At 44.0% G+C, this 21,141-nt stretch overlaps 1 protein-coding gene across 1 annotated transcript in view; it reads left to right on the top strand.

The window, feature by feature from the left end:
- Positions 1-21,141, top strand: part of LOC135555777 (sterile alpha motif domain-containing protein 14-like) — a 55,165-nt gene that overhangs the window by 26,858 nt on the left and 7,166 nt on the right. Inside the window, exons 4-9 of the mRNA XM_064988502.1 lie at positions 509-842; positions 1,172-1,271; positions 1,392-1,460; positions 1,609-1,765; positions 8,934-9,062; positions 11,212-11,367. Coding sequence (XP_064844574.1) covers positions 509-842; positions 1,172-1,271; positions 1,392-1,460; positions 1,609-1,765; positions 8,934-9,062; positions 11,212-11,367 — 945 coding nt within the window. The remainder of the gene's footprint in view (positions 1-508; positions 843-1,171; positions 1,272-1,391; positions 1,461-1,608; positions 1,766-8,933; positions 9,063-11,211; positions 11,368-21,141) is intronic.

The raw sequence follows: 21,141 nt of genomic DNA, 5'->3' as shown, positions 1-21,141 counted from the left end.
GAGATTATCAGATGGGAAAATGTCTCAATGGTCTCGGCTATTTTGGAGGGCATTGGAGAGTGTGTCTCGCTCTCTTCATATCTGTTGTTTGGTCGTTTTGAGTATGTTCTCTCACTAGAGTTACAGTCAATTCAAATTACATTCCAGCCCATTCAGGCATTTCATTGGACGAGCACTTAATTTGAAAAGTACCATACTACAGTTATTAGCATTTTCCCATTCAAATTTCATGTCCAATTATTCCTTACTATACAGGAGGAGGAATGGAATTGACCCAAACGCATATGTCCCTAATTGTGTTCATGAGTGGGTGCATGCATGTGTTCATATGCGTAAATGCATGCTTGTGTGCGTGTATGTATGTGTGTCTGTCTGTCTCTCTGTGTGTGTAGGTGGGTGTGTTGGTGTGTGGTTATGTGTGTGCGTGCGCGCATGTGTCTATTAATTGTTTGTGTCAGTCAGTTCACATATAAACATGCTGTGGTGTTTCTGAATCTTTGTGCCATAGTGTCTGGACAGCCCTCTGCACTCCGTCCGTTCCCCCCTCCACTCCACCCTGCGAGGAGGCTCCTCCCCTTCTCCTGATTCGCTCCTCTCCTCGTCCTCCCCTTGTCCCACCTTACGGAGCCCCGTGTTCTCCTTCGACACCTCCTCCTTACGGCGCTCCCCGGAGGAGGGCGGGACCGGGTCGCCAGCCCCTCGGGGGCGGTACCGCCAGCTGACCAATGCCACTTCTCAGGAGGCCCTGGTGACCACGCCCAACAGCTCTCCCTCCAAGTCATGTCCCAGTTCGGACTGCTCGCCTGTTTACATTCGACGGGCACGACGCCCAGACAGTGAGGGTACGAGAGGCAGACATCCGCATTGGGCAAGAAAATCCTCATCCTAGTTATTACAGTCCAACTCCCCACACTAAGAATTACATGCACTGTGATATTAACTATGGTATATTAAGCCTAAATAGGCAAAACACACACACACACACACACACACACACACACACACACACACACACACACACACACACACACACACACACACACACAGCCATAAATGTATTGATACACAACCATTAAGGCCACACCAAAATGTTGGTAATGGTGGGTTAATGTATAAAAAAAATGCTTTGATTAATCAATAATGTGCTAATTGCCATTTTTTTCTTTCTCAGTGTTAGTTTCAGAAGACAGTCGAGACACCAGCCCGGCTGACCCCGGCAACAACAGCCTTATCTTCGACAAGAAGACCAAGAGGAGATTCTTGGACCTGGGGTAAGTGCTCAATCTACAGACATTTAAACGGTTTACATTGTAAACACATTGTAAATTTGTCAGTTTCAAAACTGGTGCTTTCTGTTGATTTTAACCCACCATTTTGTTGTTCTTCTGAAGGGTCACGTTGAGACGCTCCTATGTGAGGGTCAGAAAAGACAAGTCAAACAGACTGTCAATGGGAAGCCGGTGAGTCCATGGGAAGCCATTTTGGCTCTGTCCCTCTGTTTCAATACAGGAGGCAAAATGTTGGCTCTATTTGACCTAGTTAGTATATTAGAGGCACCATTTTGGCTCATTCAGTTAGCATATTGAATATCTCTCTTTCTCTGCACAGGGAGCCATCTGAGAGCCCGTCCAGGTCCTCTGGCTCTTTCGTGCCTTTCTCCTGGTTCACTGACAGCACCAGGGGCTCTGTGTCGTCCGGGGCAACTCCCCCCTGCTCCCCCAAACTGGTCTCACAGGACTGCAGCCCCCGCAAGTCCAACTCCCAGGTAACTCACATCCACAATAACATATAGACGCCTTCAGATATCATATTTAGGTCAGACTGCACTATTATGTTACTACTACCATTGTCCACTTTGTGTTTTTATCATTATCAGAGGCCTCGTGTGTTTAGCATTAGCATATAGTCTAGTCTTCATTTCATGTCTGTCATTAAGATTTCTGCCACATCTGACAATGTCACAAAAATGATGCGCGCGCTTCAAAGGGACAGAAGGCCATGTGTTGTTATGGTTCTGGATGGCCAGATAGCTAGCAAAAATGTTAAGAAACTGTCACATGGTGAATTGTAAGTGGCTCGTTTCAGCTCATTTAAACTTTTTCTTGATACCATGTCTTGTTTTGAGGTGTTTTGACTGTCACCTCTATGTTAATATGAGAAGAAAAATGGCTAGATATCTAGCTAAGCAATAACTGTAATGATGTATTTGAGAGATAAGAGCTCATTGTGCAACTGTATTTTTGTTTTCAATAAACATTGGAGACGAAATATAGTTTACATGTTGTCAACAATCTAGGCCAATCCTTGTTTTGCCCCATACTGTAGTTGCACATGCGTCGGTTTTGTTGCTAAACAACCAAACCGTCTATACATTCCACAGTTTAAATAACCAAGAAACGGATTCTGCTGTTACCCTTGGAGATATGCCAAATTCTTTTTACAAATTGTCAAGAAGGAGAAAACTTTCTCCTACTGGGTTTGAGCTTCAAATGCACATCAAATGAAAACAGTCACCAGATGAGAGAAGCAGACACCAGAGATATAAAACTGCTACACTTCTATAAACACTTTTGCGACTAGCATCGTCTAGTTTTGTCATCCTAAGCCTCTCTCCCTCTTTCTTCTTCTCCTTCCATCTCACTCCCACCCCTCTCTCTCTCTCTCTCTCTCTCCATCCATCCATCCATCCATCCATCCATCCATCCATCCATCCATCCATCCATCCATCCATCCCTCTCTCTCTCTCTCCCTCTCACTCTCTCTCACACATACACACAAACAGTGGGGAGAACAAGTATTTGATACACTGCTGATTTTGCAGGTTTTCCTACTTACAAAGCATGTAGAGGTCTGTAATTTTTTATCATAGTTGCACGTCAACTGTGAGAGACGGAATCTAAAACAAAAATCCAGAAAATCTCATTGCATGATTTTTAAGTAATTATTTTGCATTTTATTGCATGACATAAGTATTTGATACATCAGAAAAGCAGAACTTAATATTTGGTACAGAAACCTTTGTTTGCAATTACAGAGATCATACGTTTCCTGTAGTTCTTGACCAGGTTTGCACACACTGCAGCAGGGATTTTGGCCCACTTCTGCATACAGACCTTCTCCAGATCCTTCAGGTTTTGGGGCTGTCGCTGGGCAATACGAACATTCAGCTCCTTTCAAGGATTTTCTATTGGGTTCAGGTCTGGAGACTGGCTAGGCCTCTCCAGGACCTTGAGATGCTTCTTACAGAGCCACTCCTTAGTTGCCCTGGCTGTGTGTTTCGGGTCGTTGTCATGCTGGAAGACCCAGTCACGACCCATCTTCAATGCTCTTACTGAGGGAAGGAGGTTGTTGGCCAAGATCTCGCGATACATGGCCCCATCCATCCTCCCCTCAATACGGTGCAGTCGTCTTGTTCCAATTGCAGAAAAGCATCCCCAAAGAATGATGTTTCCACCTCCATGCTTCACGGTTGGGATGGTGTTCTTGGGGTTGTACTCATCCTTCTTCTTCCTCCAAACACAGCGAGTGGAGTTTAGACCAAAAAGCTCTATTTTTGTCTCATCAGACCACATGACCTTCTCCCATTCCTCCTCTGGATCATCCAGATGGTCACTGGCAAACTTCAGACGGGCCTGGACATGCGCTGGCTTGAGCAGGGGGACCTTGCGTGCGCTGCAGGATTTTAATCCATGACGGCGTAGTGTGTTGCTAATGGTTTTCTTTGAGACTGTGGTCCCAGCTCTATTCAGGTCATTGACCAGGTCCTGCCATGTAGTTCTGGGCTGATCCCTCACCTTCCTCATGATCATTGATGCCCCACGAGGTGAGATTGACCGTCATCTTGAACATCTTCCATTTTCTTCCACTTCTTCCACTTCTTCCATTTTCTAATAATTGCACCAACAGTTGTTGTCTTCTCACCAAGCTGCTTGCCTATTGTTCTGTAGCCCATCCCAGCCTTGTGCAGGTCTACAATTTTATCCCTGATGTCCTTACACAGCTCTCTGGTCTTGGCCATTGTGGAGAGGTTGGAGTCTGTTTGATTGAGTGTGTGGACAGGTTTCTTTTATACCGGTAACGAGTCCAAACAGGTGCAGTTAATACAGGTAATGAGTGGAGAACAGGAGGGCTTCTTAAAGAAAAACTAACAGGTCTGTGAGAGTCGGAATTCTTACTGGTTGGTAGGTGATCAAATACTTATGTCATGCAATAAAATGCAAATTAATTACTTAAAAATCATACAACGTGATTTTCTGGATTTTTGTTTTAGATTCCGTCTCTCACAGTTGAAGTGTACCTATGATAAAAATTACAGACCTCTACATGCTTTGTAAGTAGGAAAACCTGCAAAGATCGGCAGCGTATCAAATACTTGTTCTCCCTAACTGTATATATAATTGATCTGGAGAGGCCCATGGTGTGACTCAGCTCCTGTGGAGAGTCTGAGAGATTGAAACCCAATTAGGAAGCAGGGCGCGTTTTCCTCTGTGTCCAAGAGGGTGCTGCTATTCGACATTTATCGACAAGCATGGCTACATTTACACAGAGGGGAAATCGATGGCCCTTTGTGCGGCACAATGTCACATACTCGTGTCAAATGTAACCTGTTTCAGAAAAGATATTGACAGATGACTTCGGGAGTTAAAACAAGAACATGGCACCGATGCAAGAGACTCTTCAGTTGTTAGATCCGATTGACCATTTTGAGGGATTTTGGTGTTGCTCTGTTGTCCTCTTACATGGTTTGGTACATTTTTTTATTTTATTTTACCTTTATTTAACTAGGCAAGTCAGTTAAGAACAAATTCTTATTTTCAATGACGGCCTAGGAACAGTGGGTTAACTGCCTGTTCAGGGGCAGAACGACAGATTTGTACCTTTTCAGCTCGGGGATTTGAACTTGCAACCTTTTGGTTACTATTCCAACACTCTAACCACTAGGCTACCCTGCCGCCCCGTGCGCATCTATTGGATGGAAAACATAGCTTAATATACAGAAGAAAGAAGCTGAGGTACAGGGTTATAGGAAGACGATAGGCTTATAGTGGTTGTCCGTTCAAAATACCCAGGAAGGCAGACATATGCCTCCCACTGACTTTGCACCAGCTAATTAAAGCCTCTGCCAAAGGCCTGAGTATTTCTAAGGGAAATAGATTATATTTCAGAAGCTTGTGGGCCAATGGCCATTTAGCTAAGAAGCACAGGAAGGACTGATAAGAAATATACAGCCGTCCAAACACACCGTTGATGTAACAACACAAGGTGTGTGTTCGTATATCAAAGTGTTTGTATTTCACTGTCAAACGTATAGATAAGAGCATGCCTGGCTCTTGGAGCTTTATAGCTTTTCTGCTCATGTGGACACATTGCTTTATAGATCAAAGGTGTTCATGTGTAGCCTGTCCATATCCTTGCCATGAAAACATATAACCAGTAGGTACACCCACAGGACACCTAACAATACATATGTTTTTTGTTGGAGGTCTCTCTTTGCCCATGTTTGCGGTCGTAGGCAGAAATCCCATGATGCAATCGATGCTGTTGATTTACTCACCTTGGTGACTTGACCGCTGCGATGCTTTTAGCTAACCACAACATCAATGTGAAGACAACTAGATTACCGTTTAACAAAAGAAGGAACAGAAAACAGCAGAGCCTATTTCCACTTAGTGGTTAATAGATATTCTTATGCCCTTGTTTACATATGCTTTAAAAAACAACTTTGAATTAACCATTGGCAGGCTAAGTTCGGTGAGTTCATCAATATAGCCCTCTATGGGAGAAAACACCCATCCACCCCTCTCAGCTTCACTTGGTTTGATCCATTCTGAGTCAAAACCCTCCCAAATATTGGGGCAGGGGGAGTGTTTATACATACTCTCTAACACCTGCCACATGACACATCTAAAAAAAAACTTAGCAACATGTTGGGAGCATGGGCCTATCCCAAATAGCACCTTTATTTCCCATAAAATGTAATACTTTTGACTACAGGGCAAATGTAGTGCACTTTATAGGGACTAGAGTGCAATTTAGAAAAGAGCTCCATGGGGTTTAATAGTGAGGAGTAGCTAGGCAAAGCATCCCAGATGCACTTAGTCATCAGCATGGAGGCCGGGGTCCTTCGCTCTGCACAGCAATTAAAGCTGCAGCTTCCCATTGAAAGCAGAGGGCCGTTAAATCCCTTTCAACCACTGTGTGCCTGTCCAACTAGGTTAATAGCTCTAGCATGCATAGTGCACTACTTTTGAACAGAGCCCTATGGGCCCTGGTCAAAAATCAGTGGTATAAAGTACTTAAGGAAAAATACTTGAAAGTACTACTTAAGTGTTTTTTTTGGGTATCTGTACTGACTCACTAAACACTTTGTAAATGACGGCTGAGTGTTGGAGTGTGCCCCTGGCTACCCCGTAAAAAAATGTATACAAGAAAATTGTGTCTTCTGCTTTGCTTAAAGGACTTTTAAATTATTTATACTTACACATTTGATACTTAAGTATATTTTAACAATTACATTTACTTTTGATGCTTAAGTACATTTAAAACCAAATACTTTTAGACTTTTGCTCAAGTAGTATTTTACTGGGTGACTTTCAATTTTACTTGAGTCATTTTCTATTAAGGTATCTTTACTTTTACCCAAGCATGACAATTAAGTACTTTTTTCACCATTGTCAAAAGTAATGCACTGTATACACTACCGGTCAAAAGTTTTAGAATACCTACTCATTCAAGGGTTTTTCTTTATTTTTACTATTTTCTACATTGTAGAATAACAGTGAAGACATCAAAACTGTGAAATAACACATATGGAATCATGTAGTAACCAATAAAGTGTTAAACTAATCAAAATATATTTTATATTAGAGATTCTTCAAATAACCACCCTTTGCCTTGATGACAGCTTTGCACACGCTTAGCGTTCTCTCAACCAGTTTCATGAGGTAGTCACCTGGAATGCATTTCAATTAACAGGTGTGCCGCCTTAAAAGTTAATTTGTGGAATTTCTTTCCTTATTGCGTTTGAGCCAATCAGTTATGTTGTAACAATTTACGGGGGGTATACAGAAGATATTTGGTAAAAGACCAAGTCCATATCATGGTAAGAACAGCTCAAATAAGCAATGAGAAGTGACAGTCCATCATTACTTTACGACATTAAGTGAAGGTCAGTCAATACGGAACATTTCAAGAACTTTGAACGTTTCTTCAAGTGCAGTTGCAGAAACGATCAAGCACTATGATGAAACTGGCTCTCATGAGGACTGCCATAGGAATGGAAGACCCAGCCAGAGTTACCTCTGCTGCAGAGGATAAGTTCATTAGCATTACCAGCCTCAGGAGTTGCAGCCCAAATAAATTCTTCACAGAGTTCAAGTAACAGACACATCTCAACGTCAACTGTTCAGGGGAGACTGTGATTCAGGCCTTTGTGGTCGAATTGCGGCAAAGAAACCACTACTAAAGGACACCAATGAGAAGGAGAGATTTGCTTGGGTCAAGAAACACGAGCAATGGACATTAAACAGGTGGAAATCTGTCCTTTGGTCTGTAGTCCAAATTGGAGATTTTTGGTTCCACCCACCGTGTTTTCGTGAGTTGCGGCTTGTGGGTATTACGGATGATCTCCGCATGCATATTTCCCACCGTAAAGCATGGAGGAGGGGTTATGGTGTGGGTGTGCTTTGCTGGTGACACTGTCAGTGATTTATTTAGAATTCAAGGCATACTTAACCAGCATGGTTACCAAAGCATTCTGCAGCGATATGCCATCCCATCTGTTTTGCACTTAGTGGGACTATCATTTGTTTTTCAACAGGAGTATGACCGAACACACCTCCAGGCTGTGTAAGGGCTATTTGACCATGAAGGAGAGTGATGGAGTGCTGTATCAGATGACCTGACCTCCACAATCACCCGACCTCAACCCAATTGAGAGGGTTTGGGATGAGTTGGACCGCAGAGTGAAGGAAAAGAAGCCAACAAGTGCTCGTTATATGACTGTTGGAAAAACATTCCAGGTGAAGCTGGTTGAGAGAATTCCAAGAGTGTGCAAAGCTGTCCAAGGCAAAGGGTGGCTACTTTGAAGAATCTCAAATATAAAATATATTTTGATTTGTTTAACCCTTTTTTGGTTACAACATGATTCCTTATGTGTTATTTCATAGTTTTGATGTGTTCGTTATTTTTCTACAATGTAGAAAATAGTAAAAAATAAAGAAAAACCCTTGAATGAGTAGGTGTTCTAAAACCTTGGACCAGTAGTGTAGGGAACAGAGTGCCCTTTGGGACTAAACCCTAATAAGCCTGGTGTCTGGAGAGGAGGCAGATACCCATGACTTTGCCTTCCTCCTCTGCACTGGAGATTTGGGCCCCTGCACTGTGGCTCTCAAGGGACTGTCAAGGGCTGTTATAGGGCTGTGTGTCTGTGTGAGTTTTTGTTGTGTGTGTGTGCATGCATATGTGTTTGCAGGGGCATCATTTGAGAGGGCAATTCATCCAAAATATGATGCTTATGTATTATTTTTCAGTGTTACTGCTGTGACCAAACATTTTATATTTCTAAGCTACAACTGTTTGAAAGTAAGGTTTACAAACAATGCATTAATATCCTACTATTGTCAGATGTAATTGATCTTGAACTGGACAAATCAATCGATCCAATGCTGTTTGACCACAATGGTCACACTCAATAAAAATATCACTGTGCACTTGTACTTAATCCCAAAGAATACTGGAAACAATGTGGAGAAAACAGCATTTATTTATCATGATTGGATCATTTCCCCTCCCTCCCTCCCTCCCTCCCTCCCTCCCTCCCTCCCTCCCTCCCTCCCTCCCTCCCTCCCTCCCTCCCTCCCTCCCTCCCTCCCTCCCTCCCTCCCTCCCTCCCTCCCTCCCTCCCTCCCTCCCTCCCCCCCTCCCTCCCTCAGGAGTCTGCCCTGAGTGATGAGTTCTCACCGCCCCCCTGTAGTCCCCCTCACGCCTCCAGTGGGACCACAGCCGACTCGTCCTCCCGCTCCTCACAACGCTACCAGACCCTCTCCCAGTCCTCAGACGAGGTAAGGGGCTTCCTAATGCAGTTGTGGTGGTGGTAGTGGGCATTCTCTGCCTAGGACTAAATGGATCTAAACTCTATTTCATTATGAAACCGTATATGAGACAGAGGGTTTGCCTGAGGCCTGGATCACTGTTCAGAGAGAGAAGGCAAGATACTATTTTTGATTAAAGTAGCGTTCCACTCAAATCTGTAATAGTGTACCAACAAAACTCTGAATTCTTCATTAGTAAAATGTGTACCATTACCTGAAATAACCCCAACTGGACGTAGTTATGTCTTCTTGGTTACCTGTGGCAACTAGCTTACACTATTCATACTATAGCACACACTGCATTCAGTTAGAAGTTCCAAGCAGTTCACTTAGATCCATAACAGTGCAGAGTGTGTGGTCCTGGTGTTTTTAAAGCCTGAGTCTGGTGAGTGCTCTGCTCTCTCAAAAACACTCTCTGGCCAGACGCTGTCAGACACGGCTGCACAGTGATTAGGGAATCAATTACCTCCGGTCAACTAGCTCTCTCTCTCTGATTTGGCTCAGCTTGTTGGAGGGGATATTGGGTTTTCAGAGGGGCTTTATGACTCTCTCCCTCTCATCTCCTTAAGCTGCCATTACAGAGGGATGCAGGATACACGTCAGACCTGGGTACAGATAGTATTTGCTTTTTCCCCCAAAAACCTTTAACCTGCACTTGATTGTGTGACGCATGCCTGGCGCAACGGAACCAATGGAATAGTCTCCAAAGTGCGAACCCTGCCCATCTGCCATTCCGGAGGTGCGCTCAACTGGGTTTCCATTTGTGCCGAACATGTTCCTTTAGTTGCAATTTCGGTGGGATGATTTCAATGAACATTCTGAAATGTTACAGTGAAACATCAAACAGTAAAGATTACTATGCCATTTCATCGGCAATAATCAAACTGCAATTAACTTTCCTATTCCTGCTACATGTACAATAGTAGAAAGCCACATTATTATTTGTACTGGCAGTTTAGATCCAAAACAGACCACCTTCTCAGACATAAGATATGTTACCTTATGTTCTTGGCTAACACTAAGCTAACATTAGCTAACAATCAAAATCTATTCCCCTTGTTTAACACACCCCGGGTTCACTCAATGAAACACTCAAAGTATTTAAAAGAAAAATAAATAGTATTTGAACCCAGGACTTAATCACACCTGGTTGAGTAAGCGTGTGAGAGTAGGTGTGTGTCCCAGTTGTTGGTGAGACGGAAAATCCCAATGGGGAATGTGCTGTTTTGCTTTCCAGCAGAGCACATTACCTGAATTAGCATGGTTGAAGTAATGGAACAGTGTTTTTGTATGGTAGCCTAGGTCATGTAATCCACTTTCTATAAAACCTTTGGCTGATAATGTAAAATAGAGGGTCTCTCAAACCAACCACGTCCCATAGGAAAGTCTGCTTGTATGTTGATATTATGTTTGAGAGAGAGAGAGAGAGAGAGAGAGAGAGAGAGAGAGAGAGAGAGAGAGAGAGAGAGAGAGAGAGAGAGAGAGAGAGAGAGAGAGAGAGAGAGAGAGAGAGAGAGAGAGAGAGAGAGAGAGAGAGAGAGAGAGAGAGAGAGAGAGAGAGAGAGAGAGAGAGAGAGAGAGAGAGAGAGAGAGAGAGAGAGAGAGAGAGAGAGAGAGAGAGAGAGAGAGAGACCTCTCAGCCGGCTGCCTCTTCCATCACCCTGAGTAAATTTTAGCAGCGCTTCACTTGTTCCTGTGCTTCACCGCCGGTGGATAGACATTCTGAGAACACCTCAGTGTCTGGCAGACAGCCAACATGACAGGACCCTGCTAGCCACCAGGCTAACAACACCAGACCAGCGGTTAGATCAGTTAAACAATGTTGTTTGTGTGCACGTACGTGTGTGTGACCCAAGGGGGTCTAGACTATAGAGGCAGCTTTGTAAGTTAGTCAATGCAACCTAAAGATACATATCAGAGGGTGTAATACGTTCACTGTATGTCGCTGCACTGAGGGGCAAGGCTAAATTGTTTTGTGTTATGTTATTCATGACCACCAGGGGGCTGATTAACATGCTCTTCAGACTGCTAACTCACAAAAAGCTATTTTTCATATTTGGAAGCTGAAGCAACGTAATTGTACTCGATTACTGAATATCTTGGGCAACCTTCCTTCCAGCCTATAGACGAGCCACTGTGCCTAGTGTCGTCGTGGAGCACCCAGCAGGTGTGCCAGTGGCTGAAGGGGTTGAACATGGAGCAGTACATCCCAGAGTTCACTGCCAGGGACATCGACGGGGAGCAGCTCCTCCTGATGGATGGCACCAAGCTCAAGGTGAGAGGATGTTTCAGGGAAGGAGAGGAGGAGAGTGAGGAGGATAGAAGGAAGGGGACTAAGTTCAAGGTGGGAGGAGAGGAAAGGAGGGGGAGCAGAGGAGATGAGGGTAAATGGATGGAGAGGGTCAGAGAATAGAGGAGAGGCGAGGTGAGGAGAGGAATAAGAGCAGATGGATGGAGAGGATTGTACAGATGGTGAAAGGGGAGAAGCGACCATGAGAGTGGAAGAGAAGTGACAAGAAGATTAGAGGAGAGGGTAAGGTACAGAAGAGGGATGAGAGGAGGTGAGAAGATTAGAGGAGAGGGTAAGGTACAGGAGAGGGATGAGAGGAGGTGAGAAGATTAGAGGAGAGGGTAAGGTACAGGAGAGGGATGAGGGGAGGTGAGAAGATAAGGGGAGAGGATAAGGTACAGGAGAGGGATGAGGGGAGGTGAGAAGATTAGAGGAGAGGGTAAGGTACAGGAGAGGGATGAGGGGAGGTGAGAAGATAAGAGGAGAGGATAAGGTACAGGAGAGGGATGAGGGGAGGTGAGAAGATTAGAGGAGAGGGTAAGGTACAGGAGAGGGATGAGAGGAGGTGAGAAGATAAGAGGAGAGAGGAGAGGGATAAGGTACAGGAGAGGGATGAGGGGAGGTGAGAAGATAAGGGGAGAGGATAAGGTACAGGAGAGGGATGAGGGGAGGTGAGAAGATTAGAGGAGAGATGAGGGGAGAGAAGATAAGGAAGATACAGGAGAGGGTAAGGTACAGGAGAGGGATGAGAGGAGGTGAGAAGATAAGAGGAGAGGGTAAGGTACAGGAGAGGGATGAGGGGAGGTGAGTGCATGTAGGATCAAAGTAAAACATAGAGTATCTCTGACTCTCTGATTGAGCCACTCAAAAACACTCAAAACAACATGTAAACACCCACCAACAACAACATACAGATAGTCATTCTCTTTAAGCAGGATCTCACTGCCCTCTGCTGTTGAGAGGGACCACTTTCATGCCATCTGTGAACTACACTAAACAAAAACATAAACGCAAACAAATGCAACAATTTCAAAGATTTTACATTTACATTTAAGTCATTTGGCAGACGCTCTTATCCAGAGCGACTTACAAATTGGTGAATTCACCTTATGACATCCAGTGGAACAGCCACTTTACAATAGTGCATCTAAATCATTTAAGGGGGGTGTGTGAGAAGGATTACTTTATTATTTTATTTTACTGAGTTACAGTCCATACAAGGAAATCAGTCAATTGAAATAAATTCATTAGGCCCGGATCTATGGATTTCACCTGCCTGGGAATACAGATATGCATCTGTTGATCACATTTAAAAGAGGTGGTGACATGGATCAGAAAACCAGTCAGTATCTGGTGTGACCACTATTTACCTCATGCAGCGTAACACATCTTCTTCGCATAGAGTTGATCAGGCTGTTGATTGTGGACTTCAGAATGTTGTCCCACTTCTCTTCAAATGGCTAAGCAAAGTTGCTGGATATTGGCGGGAGCTGAAACACATTGTCACACAAGTTGATCCGGAGCATCCCAAACATGCTCAATGGGTGACATGTCTTGTGAGTATGCAGGCCATGGAATGAGTCTGAAATTATCAGCTTGCAGATATTGTTTATAGATCATTGCGATATATGGCAGTGCACTATCATTCTGAAACACGAGGTGATTGATGAATTGCACGGTAATCACGGTATCTCTGTTCATTCAAATTACCATCTATAAAATGCAATTATGTTTGTTGTCTGTAGCTTATGCCTGCCCATACCATAACCTCACTGCCACCATGGGGCAGTCTGCTCACAATGTTGACATCCTCACACTGCTCGCCCACACGACGCCATACACACTGTCGGCCGTCTGCCCGGTACAGTCTAACCCGGGATTAATCCAGGAAGAGCACACTTCTCCAGCGTGCCAGTGGCCATCGAAGGTGAGCATTTGCCTACTGAAGTCGGTTACGTTGCCAAACTGCAGTCAGGTCAAGACCCTGGGGAGGATGAAGAACATGCAGATGAGCTTCCCTGAGATGGTTTCTAATAGTGTGCAGAAATTCTTTGGTTGTGCAAACCCACAGTTTCATAAGCTGTCCAGGTGTCTGGTCTCAGAGGATCTCGCAGGTGAAGAAGCCAGATGTAGAGGTCCTGGGCTGGCTTGGTTACACATGGTCTGCGGTTGTGAGGCTGGTTGGATGTACTGCCAAATTCTCGAAAGTAACATTGGAAGTGGCTTATGGTAGAGAAATGAACATTCAATTCTCTGGCAATAGCTCTGGTGGACATTCCTGCATGCCAATTGCACACTCCCTCAACATTTTATACATCTGTGGCATTGTGCTGTGTGACAAAACTTCTAATTTTAGAGTGGCCTTGTATTTCTCCTAGCACAAGGTGCACCTGTGTAATAATTATGTTGTTTAATCAGCTTATTGATATGCCACACCTGTCAGGTGGATGGATTATATTGGCAAAGGAGAAATGCTCACTAACAGGGATGTCAACAAATTTGAGAAATAATGTTTTAGTGCACACAGAAGATTTCTGGGATATTTTATTTCAGCTGATGACACGTGTTGTACATGTTGCATTTATATTTTTATTCACTGTAAGTACCTAAGTCCTAGATGGTGCCAGAGTACAAGGCTGACGTGTTAGCTATTCCTAACCAATTGTGTTTTTTTGTTTGTTTCTTTGCGTTGTTTGTAACTTATTGTTTAACTTGTTTTGTGCATAATGTTGCTGCTACCATCTCTTATGACCGAAAATAACTTCTGGACATCAGAACTGTGAATACTCACCACGGACTGGCTGAATCCTTTTTTACCTTTAACAAGACTGACGAGCCCGATGTGAATGATATACTGCTTTCCCGTGAACAGGCCCAGATCCCCGTCATATGCGTGAAGAGAAGGCGGAAAAAAAGGGGCCAGAGAGTGGGCTGCCTTCTGAGAATTCGTAGGTGATCCAATAAACCCCCACTTCCTTCTATTCTGCTAGCAAACATGCAATTTTTGGAGAAAAGAAATCGATGACCGACGCGGAAGATTAAACTACCAACGTGACATTCAAAACTGTAATATCTTATTCTTCACGGAGTCGTGGCTGACCGACAACATTATCAACATACTGTACAGTTGGCTGGTTATACAATGTATCAGCAGGATAGAACAGGGTCGTCTGGTAAGACAAGGGGCGGCAGACTGTGTAATTTTGTAAATATTGCTTGCTTCTACACCTGCATTGCTTGCTGTTTGGGGTTTTAGGCTGGGTTTCTGTACAGCACTTTGAGATATCAGCTGATGTACAAAGGGCTATATATAAGTACATTTGATTTTGATTTTTTTATCTAAGGAAGTCTCAAGGTTTTCCTCTCCTGAGGTAGAGTATGTCATGATAAGCTGTGGACCACACTATCTACCTAGAGAGTTTTCATCTGTATTTTTCGTAGCATACCACCACAGACCGATGCTGGCACTAAGACCGTACTCAATGAGCTGTATACTGCCATAAGCAAACAGGAAAACACTCACCCAGAGGCAACGCTCCTATTAGCCGGGGACTTTAATGCAGAAAAAATTATCAAATTTCTATCAGCATGGTAAATGTGCAACCAGAGGGAAAAAACTCTGGACCACCTTTACTCACACACAGAGATACATACCAAGCTCTCCCTCACCCTCTATTTGGCAAATCTGACCAAAATTCTATCCTCCTGATTTGTGATCACAAGCAAAAATTAAAGCAGGAAGCACTAGTGACTTGCTCAATAAAAAAGTGGAAAGATGATGCAGATGCTAAGCTACAGGACTGTTTTGGTAGCACAGACTGGAATATGTTCCGGGATTCCTGTTCCTGCTGTTCATCGATTACAGCTCATCATTTAACACCATAGTGCCCTCCAAACGTCATTAAGCTCGAGAGCCTGGGTCTTGACCCCGCCCTGTGCAACTGGGTCCTGGACTTTCTGACGGGCCGCCCCGGGTGGTGAGGGCAGGAAACAACATCTCACCCCGCTGATCTTCAACACTGGGGCCCCACAAGGGTGCGTTCTCAGCCATCTCCTGTACTCCCTGTTCACCCATGACTGTGTAGCCATGCACGCCTCCAACTCAATCATCAAGTTTGCAGACGACACTACAGTGGTAGGCTTGATTACCAACAACAACGAGACCGCCTACAGGGAGGAGGTGATGGCCCTCGACACTCGAGTGTGGTATCAGGAAAATAACCTCACACTCAACGTCAACAAAACAAAGGAGATGATCGTGGACTTCAGGAAACAGCAGAGGGAGCACCCCCCATCCACATCGAAGGGACAGTAGTGGAGAAGGTGGAAAGTTTTATGTTCCTCGGCGCACACATCACAGACAAACTGAAATGGTCCACCCAAACAGACAGCGTGGTGAAGAAGTTGGTGCAACGCGCCTCTTCAACCTCAGGAGGCTGAGGAAATGTGGCTTGTCACCAAAAACACTCACAAACTTTTAGAGATGCACAATCGAGAGCATCCTGTCGGGCTGTATCACCGCCTGGTATGGCAACTGCTCCGCCCACAACCGTAAGGCTCTCCAGAGGGTAGTGAAGTCTGCACAACACATCACCGGGGGCAAACTACCTGCCCTCCAGGACACCTACACCACCCGATGTCACAGGAAGGCCAAAAAAGATCATCCAGGACAACAACCACCCGAGCCACTGCCTGTGAGGTCAGTACAGGTGCATCAAAGCTGGGACCGAGGCACTGAAAGACAGGCCATCAAACTGTTTAACAGCCATCACTAACATTGAGTGGCTGCTGCCAACATACTGACTCAAATCTCTAGCCACTTTAATAATAAAAAATGTATATAATAAATGTATCACTGGTCACTTTAAACAATGTATACATACCCTACATTACTCATCTCATATGTATATACTGTACTCTATACCATCTACTGCATCTTGCCTATGCCGTTTGGCGATCACTCATCCATATATTTACATGTACATATTCTTAATCATTCCTTTACACTTGTGTGTATAAGGTAGTTGTTGTGAAATTGTTAGACTACTTATTAGATCTACTGCACGGCCGGAACTAGAAGCACAAGCATTTCGCTACATTCTCATTAACATCTGCTAACCATGTGTATGTGACCAATAAAATTGGATTGGATTTGATTTGGAGTACACCACATCAGTCATTGGCTTCATCAATAAGTGCATTGATGATGTTGTCCCAGCAGTGACAGTACGTACATACCCCAACCAGAAGCCATGGATTACAGGCAACATCGGCACTAAGCTGAAGGCTAGAGCTGCTGCTTTTAACTTCTTGATGCACCCATCCCTTTAGCGGGATCATTTTTATCAACACCCGCTGAATTGCAGCTCGCCAAATTGAAATTAAATTACTAAAAATATTTGATTTTCATGAAATCACAAGTGTAATATAGCAAAACACAGCTTAGTTTGTTGTTAATCCACCTGGCGTGTCAGATTTCAATACAGCTTTTCGGCGAAAGCATAACAAGCGCTTATGTAAGAACATCTCTCTCAGTAGACAAAATATTACAAACACGAGCAGCCAAGTAGATTGGTCACGAAAGTCAGAAAAGCAACAGATTAAATCGCTTACCTTTGATGCTCTTCGGATGTTTGCACTCACGAGACTCCCAGTTACACAATAAATGTTCCTTTTGTTCCATAAAGATTATTTTTATATCCAAAATACCTCCATTTGTTTGGCGCATTATGTTCAGAAATCCACAGGCTCGAGTGGTCACGACATCGCAGAGGAAAATTCCAAATAGTATCCGTAATGTCCACAGAAACATTTCAAACGTTTTTTATAATCAATCCTCAGGTTGTTTTTAAAATATATAATCAATAATATATCAACCGGGACTGTCACTTTTTCAATAGGAGAGGGAGAGACAATGGCTGCCCCACTCTGTTGCGCAAGCAAAACTCTGCGAACACCCAGCTATCCACTGACGCGATGTTATCTTTCTCGCTCGGTTTTCAAAATAAAAGGCTGAAACTATGTCTAAAGACTGGTGACACCTTAAGGAAACCATAGGAAAATGAATCTGGTTTATATCCCTTTAAATGGAGGCAAGGCATCCAATGGAACAGAGAGCTTTCAGGAAAAACAGCACTTCCTGGTTTGATTTTCCCCAGGTTTTCGCCTGTAATATCAGTTTGTTATACTCACAGACAATATTTTGACAGTTTTGGAAAATTTAGAGTGTTTTCTATCCTAATCTGACAATTATATGCATATTCTAGTTTCTGGGCCTGAGAAAAAGGCAGTTTCAAATGCGTACGTTTTTTATCCAAAAACGAAAATCCTGCCCCCTACACTCAAGACGTTTTAAGGAGCCTGAACAAGGCAGTTAACCCACTGTTCTGAGACCGTCATGTAAATAAGAATTTGTTCTTAACTGACTTGCCTAGTTAAATAAAAAAATGTAAATAAATAACCGGCGCCCCCCGCACACTGACTCTGTACCGGTACCCCCCTGTGTATAGTCTTGCTATTATTATTTTACTGCTGCTCTTTAATTACTTGTTACTTTTATTTCCTATTGTTTTTCCATTTTCGTTTTTTAACTGCATTGTTGGTCAGGGCCTTGTAAATAAGCATTTCACTGTAAGTTCTACACCTGTTGTATTGGGCGCATGTGACGAATAAAATTTGATTGGATTTTTATTTGATTTAACCCCAAACAACACATCAAGGGTTGTGTGTCCGTTTTTCTAACTTTGTTTACATTACTTGGGACTTGAAGCCAAAGACAAATAATGTCTGGAACGGCATCAAACTATCTGTTTGACGTATTTGATGCCATTCCACCTTTTCTGCTCCAGCCATTGCCACTTGCTCGTCCTACCCAATTAAGGTGCCACCACCTCCTGTGGCGCACACACACAGACACAGACACACACACACACACACACACACACACACACACTCACACACTCACTCACTCACTCACGCACGCGCGCACGCGCACTCGCACTCACTCTTTCACACTCTTCATATGCTGCTGCTACTCTGTTTGTCTATCCTGATTGCCTAGCCACTTTTACCACAACCTATTTGCAGTGGTGGAAAAAGTACCCAATTGTCATACCTGAATAAAAGTATACAGTTGAAGTCAGAAGTTTACATACACTTAGGTTGGAGTCATTAAAACTCGTTTTTCAACCACTCCACAAATTTCTTGTTAACAAACTATAGTTTTGGCAAGTCGGTTAGGACATCTACTGTGCATGACACAAGTCATTTTTCCAGCAATTGTTTACAGACAGGAAATTCCACTTATAATTCACTGTATCAGAATTCCAGTGGGTCAGAAGTTTACAAACACTAAGTTGACTGTGCCTTTAAACAGCTTGGAAAATTCCAGAAAATGATGTCATGGCTTTAGAAGTTCTGATAGGCTAATTGGCATCATTTGAGTCAATTGGAGGTGTACCTGTGGATGTATTTCAAGGCCTACCTTCAAACTCTGTGCCTCTTTGCTTGACATCATGGGAAAATCTAAATAAATCAGCCAAGACCTCAGAATGTTTTTTGTAGAACTCCACAGGTCTGATTCTTCCTCGGGAGCAATTTCCAAACGCCTGAAGGTATCACGTTCATCTGTACAAACAATAGTACGCAAGTATAAACACCATGGGACCACGCAGCCGTCATACCCCTCAGGAAGGAGACACGTTCTGTCTCATCGAGATGAACGTATTTTGGTGCGAAAAGTGCAAATCAATCCCAGAACAACAGCGAAGTACCATGTGAAGATGCTGGAGGAAACAGGTACAAAATTATCTATATCCACAGTAAAACGAGTCCTATATCTACATGACATAAAAGGCAGCTCAGCAAGGAAGAAGCCACTGCTCCAAAACCGGCATTAAAAAGCCAGACTATGGTTTGCAACTGCACATGGGGACAAAGATTGTACTTTTTGGAGAAATGTCCTCTGGTAATTCCGGCGCCGACAGAGATGGCCGCCTCGATTCGCGTTCCTAGGAAACTATGCAGTTTTTTTTTTTTTTTTTACGTGTTATTTCTTACATTAGTACCCCAGGTCATCTTAGGTTTCATTACATACAGTCGAGAAGAACTACTGAATATAAGATCAGCGTCAACTCACCATCAGTACGACCAAGAATATGACTTTCGCGAAGCGGATCCTGTGTTCTGCCTTTCAACCAGAACAACGGAATGGATCCCAGCCGGCGACCGAAAAAAACGACTTAGTAAAAGAGGCGGTCTTCTGGTCAGACTACGGAGACGGGCACATCGTGCCCCACTTCCTAGCATTCTTCTCGCCAATGTCCAGTCTCTTGACAACAAGGTTGATGAAATCCGAGCAAGGGTAGCATTCCAGAGGGACATCAGAGACTGTAACGTTCTTTGCTTCACGGAAACATGGCTCACTGGAGAGACGCTCTCGGATGCGGTGCAGCCAGCGGGTTTCTCCACACATCGCGCCGACAGAAACAAACACCTTTCTGGTAAGAAGAGTGGTGGGGGCGTATGCCTTATGGCTAACGAGACGTGGTGTGATCACAGAAACATACAGGAACTCAAATCCTTCTGTTCACCTGATTTAGAATTCCTCACAATCAAATGTAGACCGCATTATCTACCAAGAGAATTCTCTTCGATTATAATCACAGCCGTATATATTCCCCCAAGCAGACACATCGATGGCTCTGAACGAACTTTATTTGACTCTTTGCAAACTGGAATCCACACATCCTGAGGCTGCATTCATTGTTGCTGGGGATTTTAACAAGGCTAATCTGAAAACAAGACTCCCTAAAATGTATCAGCATATCGATTGCGCCACCAGGGCTGGCAAAACCTTGGATCACTGTTATTCTAACTTCCGCGATGCATATAAAGCCCTGCCCCGCCCCCCTTTCGGAAAAGCTGACCACGACTCCATTTTGCTGATCCCTGCCTACAGACAAAAACTAAAACAAGAAGCTCCCACGCTGAGGTCTGTCCAACGCTGGTCCGACCAAGCTGATTCCACACTCCAAGACTGCTTCCATCACGTGGACTGGGACATGCTTCATATTGCGTCAGGCAACAACATTGACGAATACGCTGATTCGGTGTGCGAGTTCATTAGAACGTGCGTTGAAGATGTCATTCCCATAGCAACGATTAAAACATTCCCTAACCAGAAACCGTGGATTGATGGCAGCATTCGCGTGAAACTGAAAGCGCAAACCACTGCTTTTAATCAGAGCAAGGTGACTGGTAACATGACTGAATACAAACAGTGCAGCTATTCCCTCCGTAAGGCTATCAAACAAGCTAAGCGTCAGTATAGAGACAAAGTAGAATCTCAATTCAACGGCTCAGACACGAGGTATGTGGCAGGGTCTACAGTCAATCACGGACTACAAGAAGAAATCCAGCCCAGTCATGGACCAGGATGTCTTGCTCCCAGGCAGACTAAATAACTTTTTGCCCGCTTTGAGGACAATACAGTGCCACTGACACGGCCTGCAACGGAAACATGCGGTCTCTCCTTCACTGCAGCCGAGGTGAGTAAAACATTTAAACGTGTTAACCCTCGCAAGGCTGCAGGCCCAGACGGCATCCCCAGCCGCGCCATCAGAGCATGCGCAGACCAGCTGGCTGGTGTGTTTACGGACATATTCAATCAATCCGTATACCAGTCTGCTGTTCCCACATGCTTCAAGAGGGCCACCATTGTTCCTGTTCCCAAGAAAGCTAAGGTAACTGTGCTAAACG

The sequence above is a fragment of the Oncorhynchus masou genome, chromosome 15 (genome assembly GCF_036934945.1).
Source record: "Oncorhynchus masou masou isolate Uvic2021 chromosome 15, UVic_Omas_1.1, whole genome shotgun sequence".
NCBI lineage: Eukaryota > Metazoa > Chordata > Actinopteri > Salmoniformes > Salmonidae > Oncorhynchus > Oncorhynchus masou.
The sequence above is the reverse complement of the archived record's forward strand: the minus strand, read 5'-3'. Positions and strand labels throughout refer to the sequence as shown.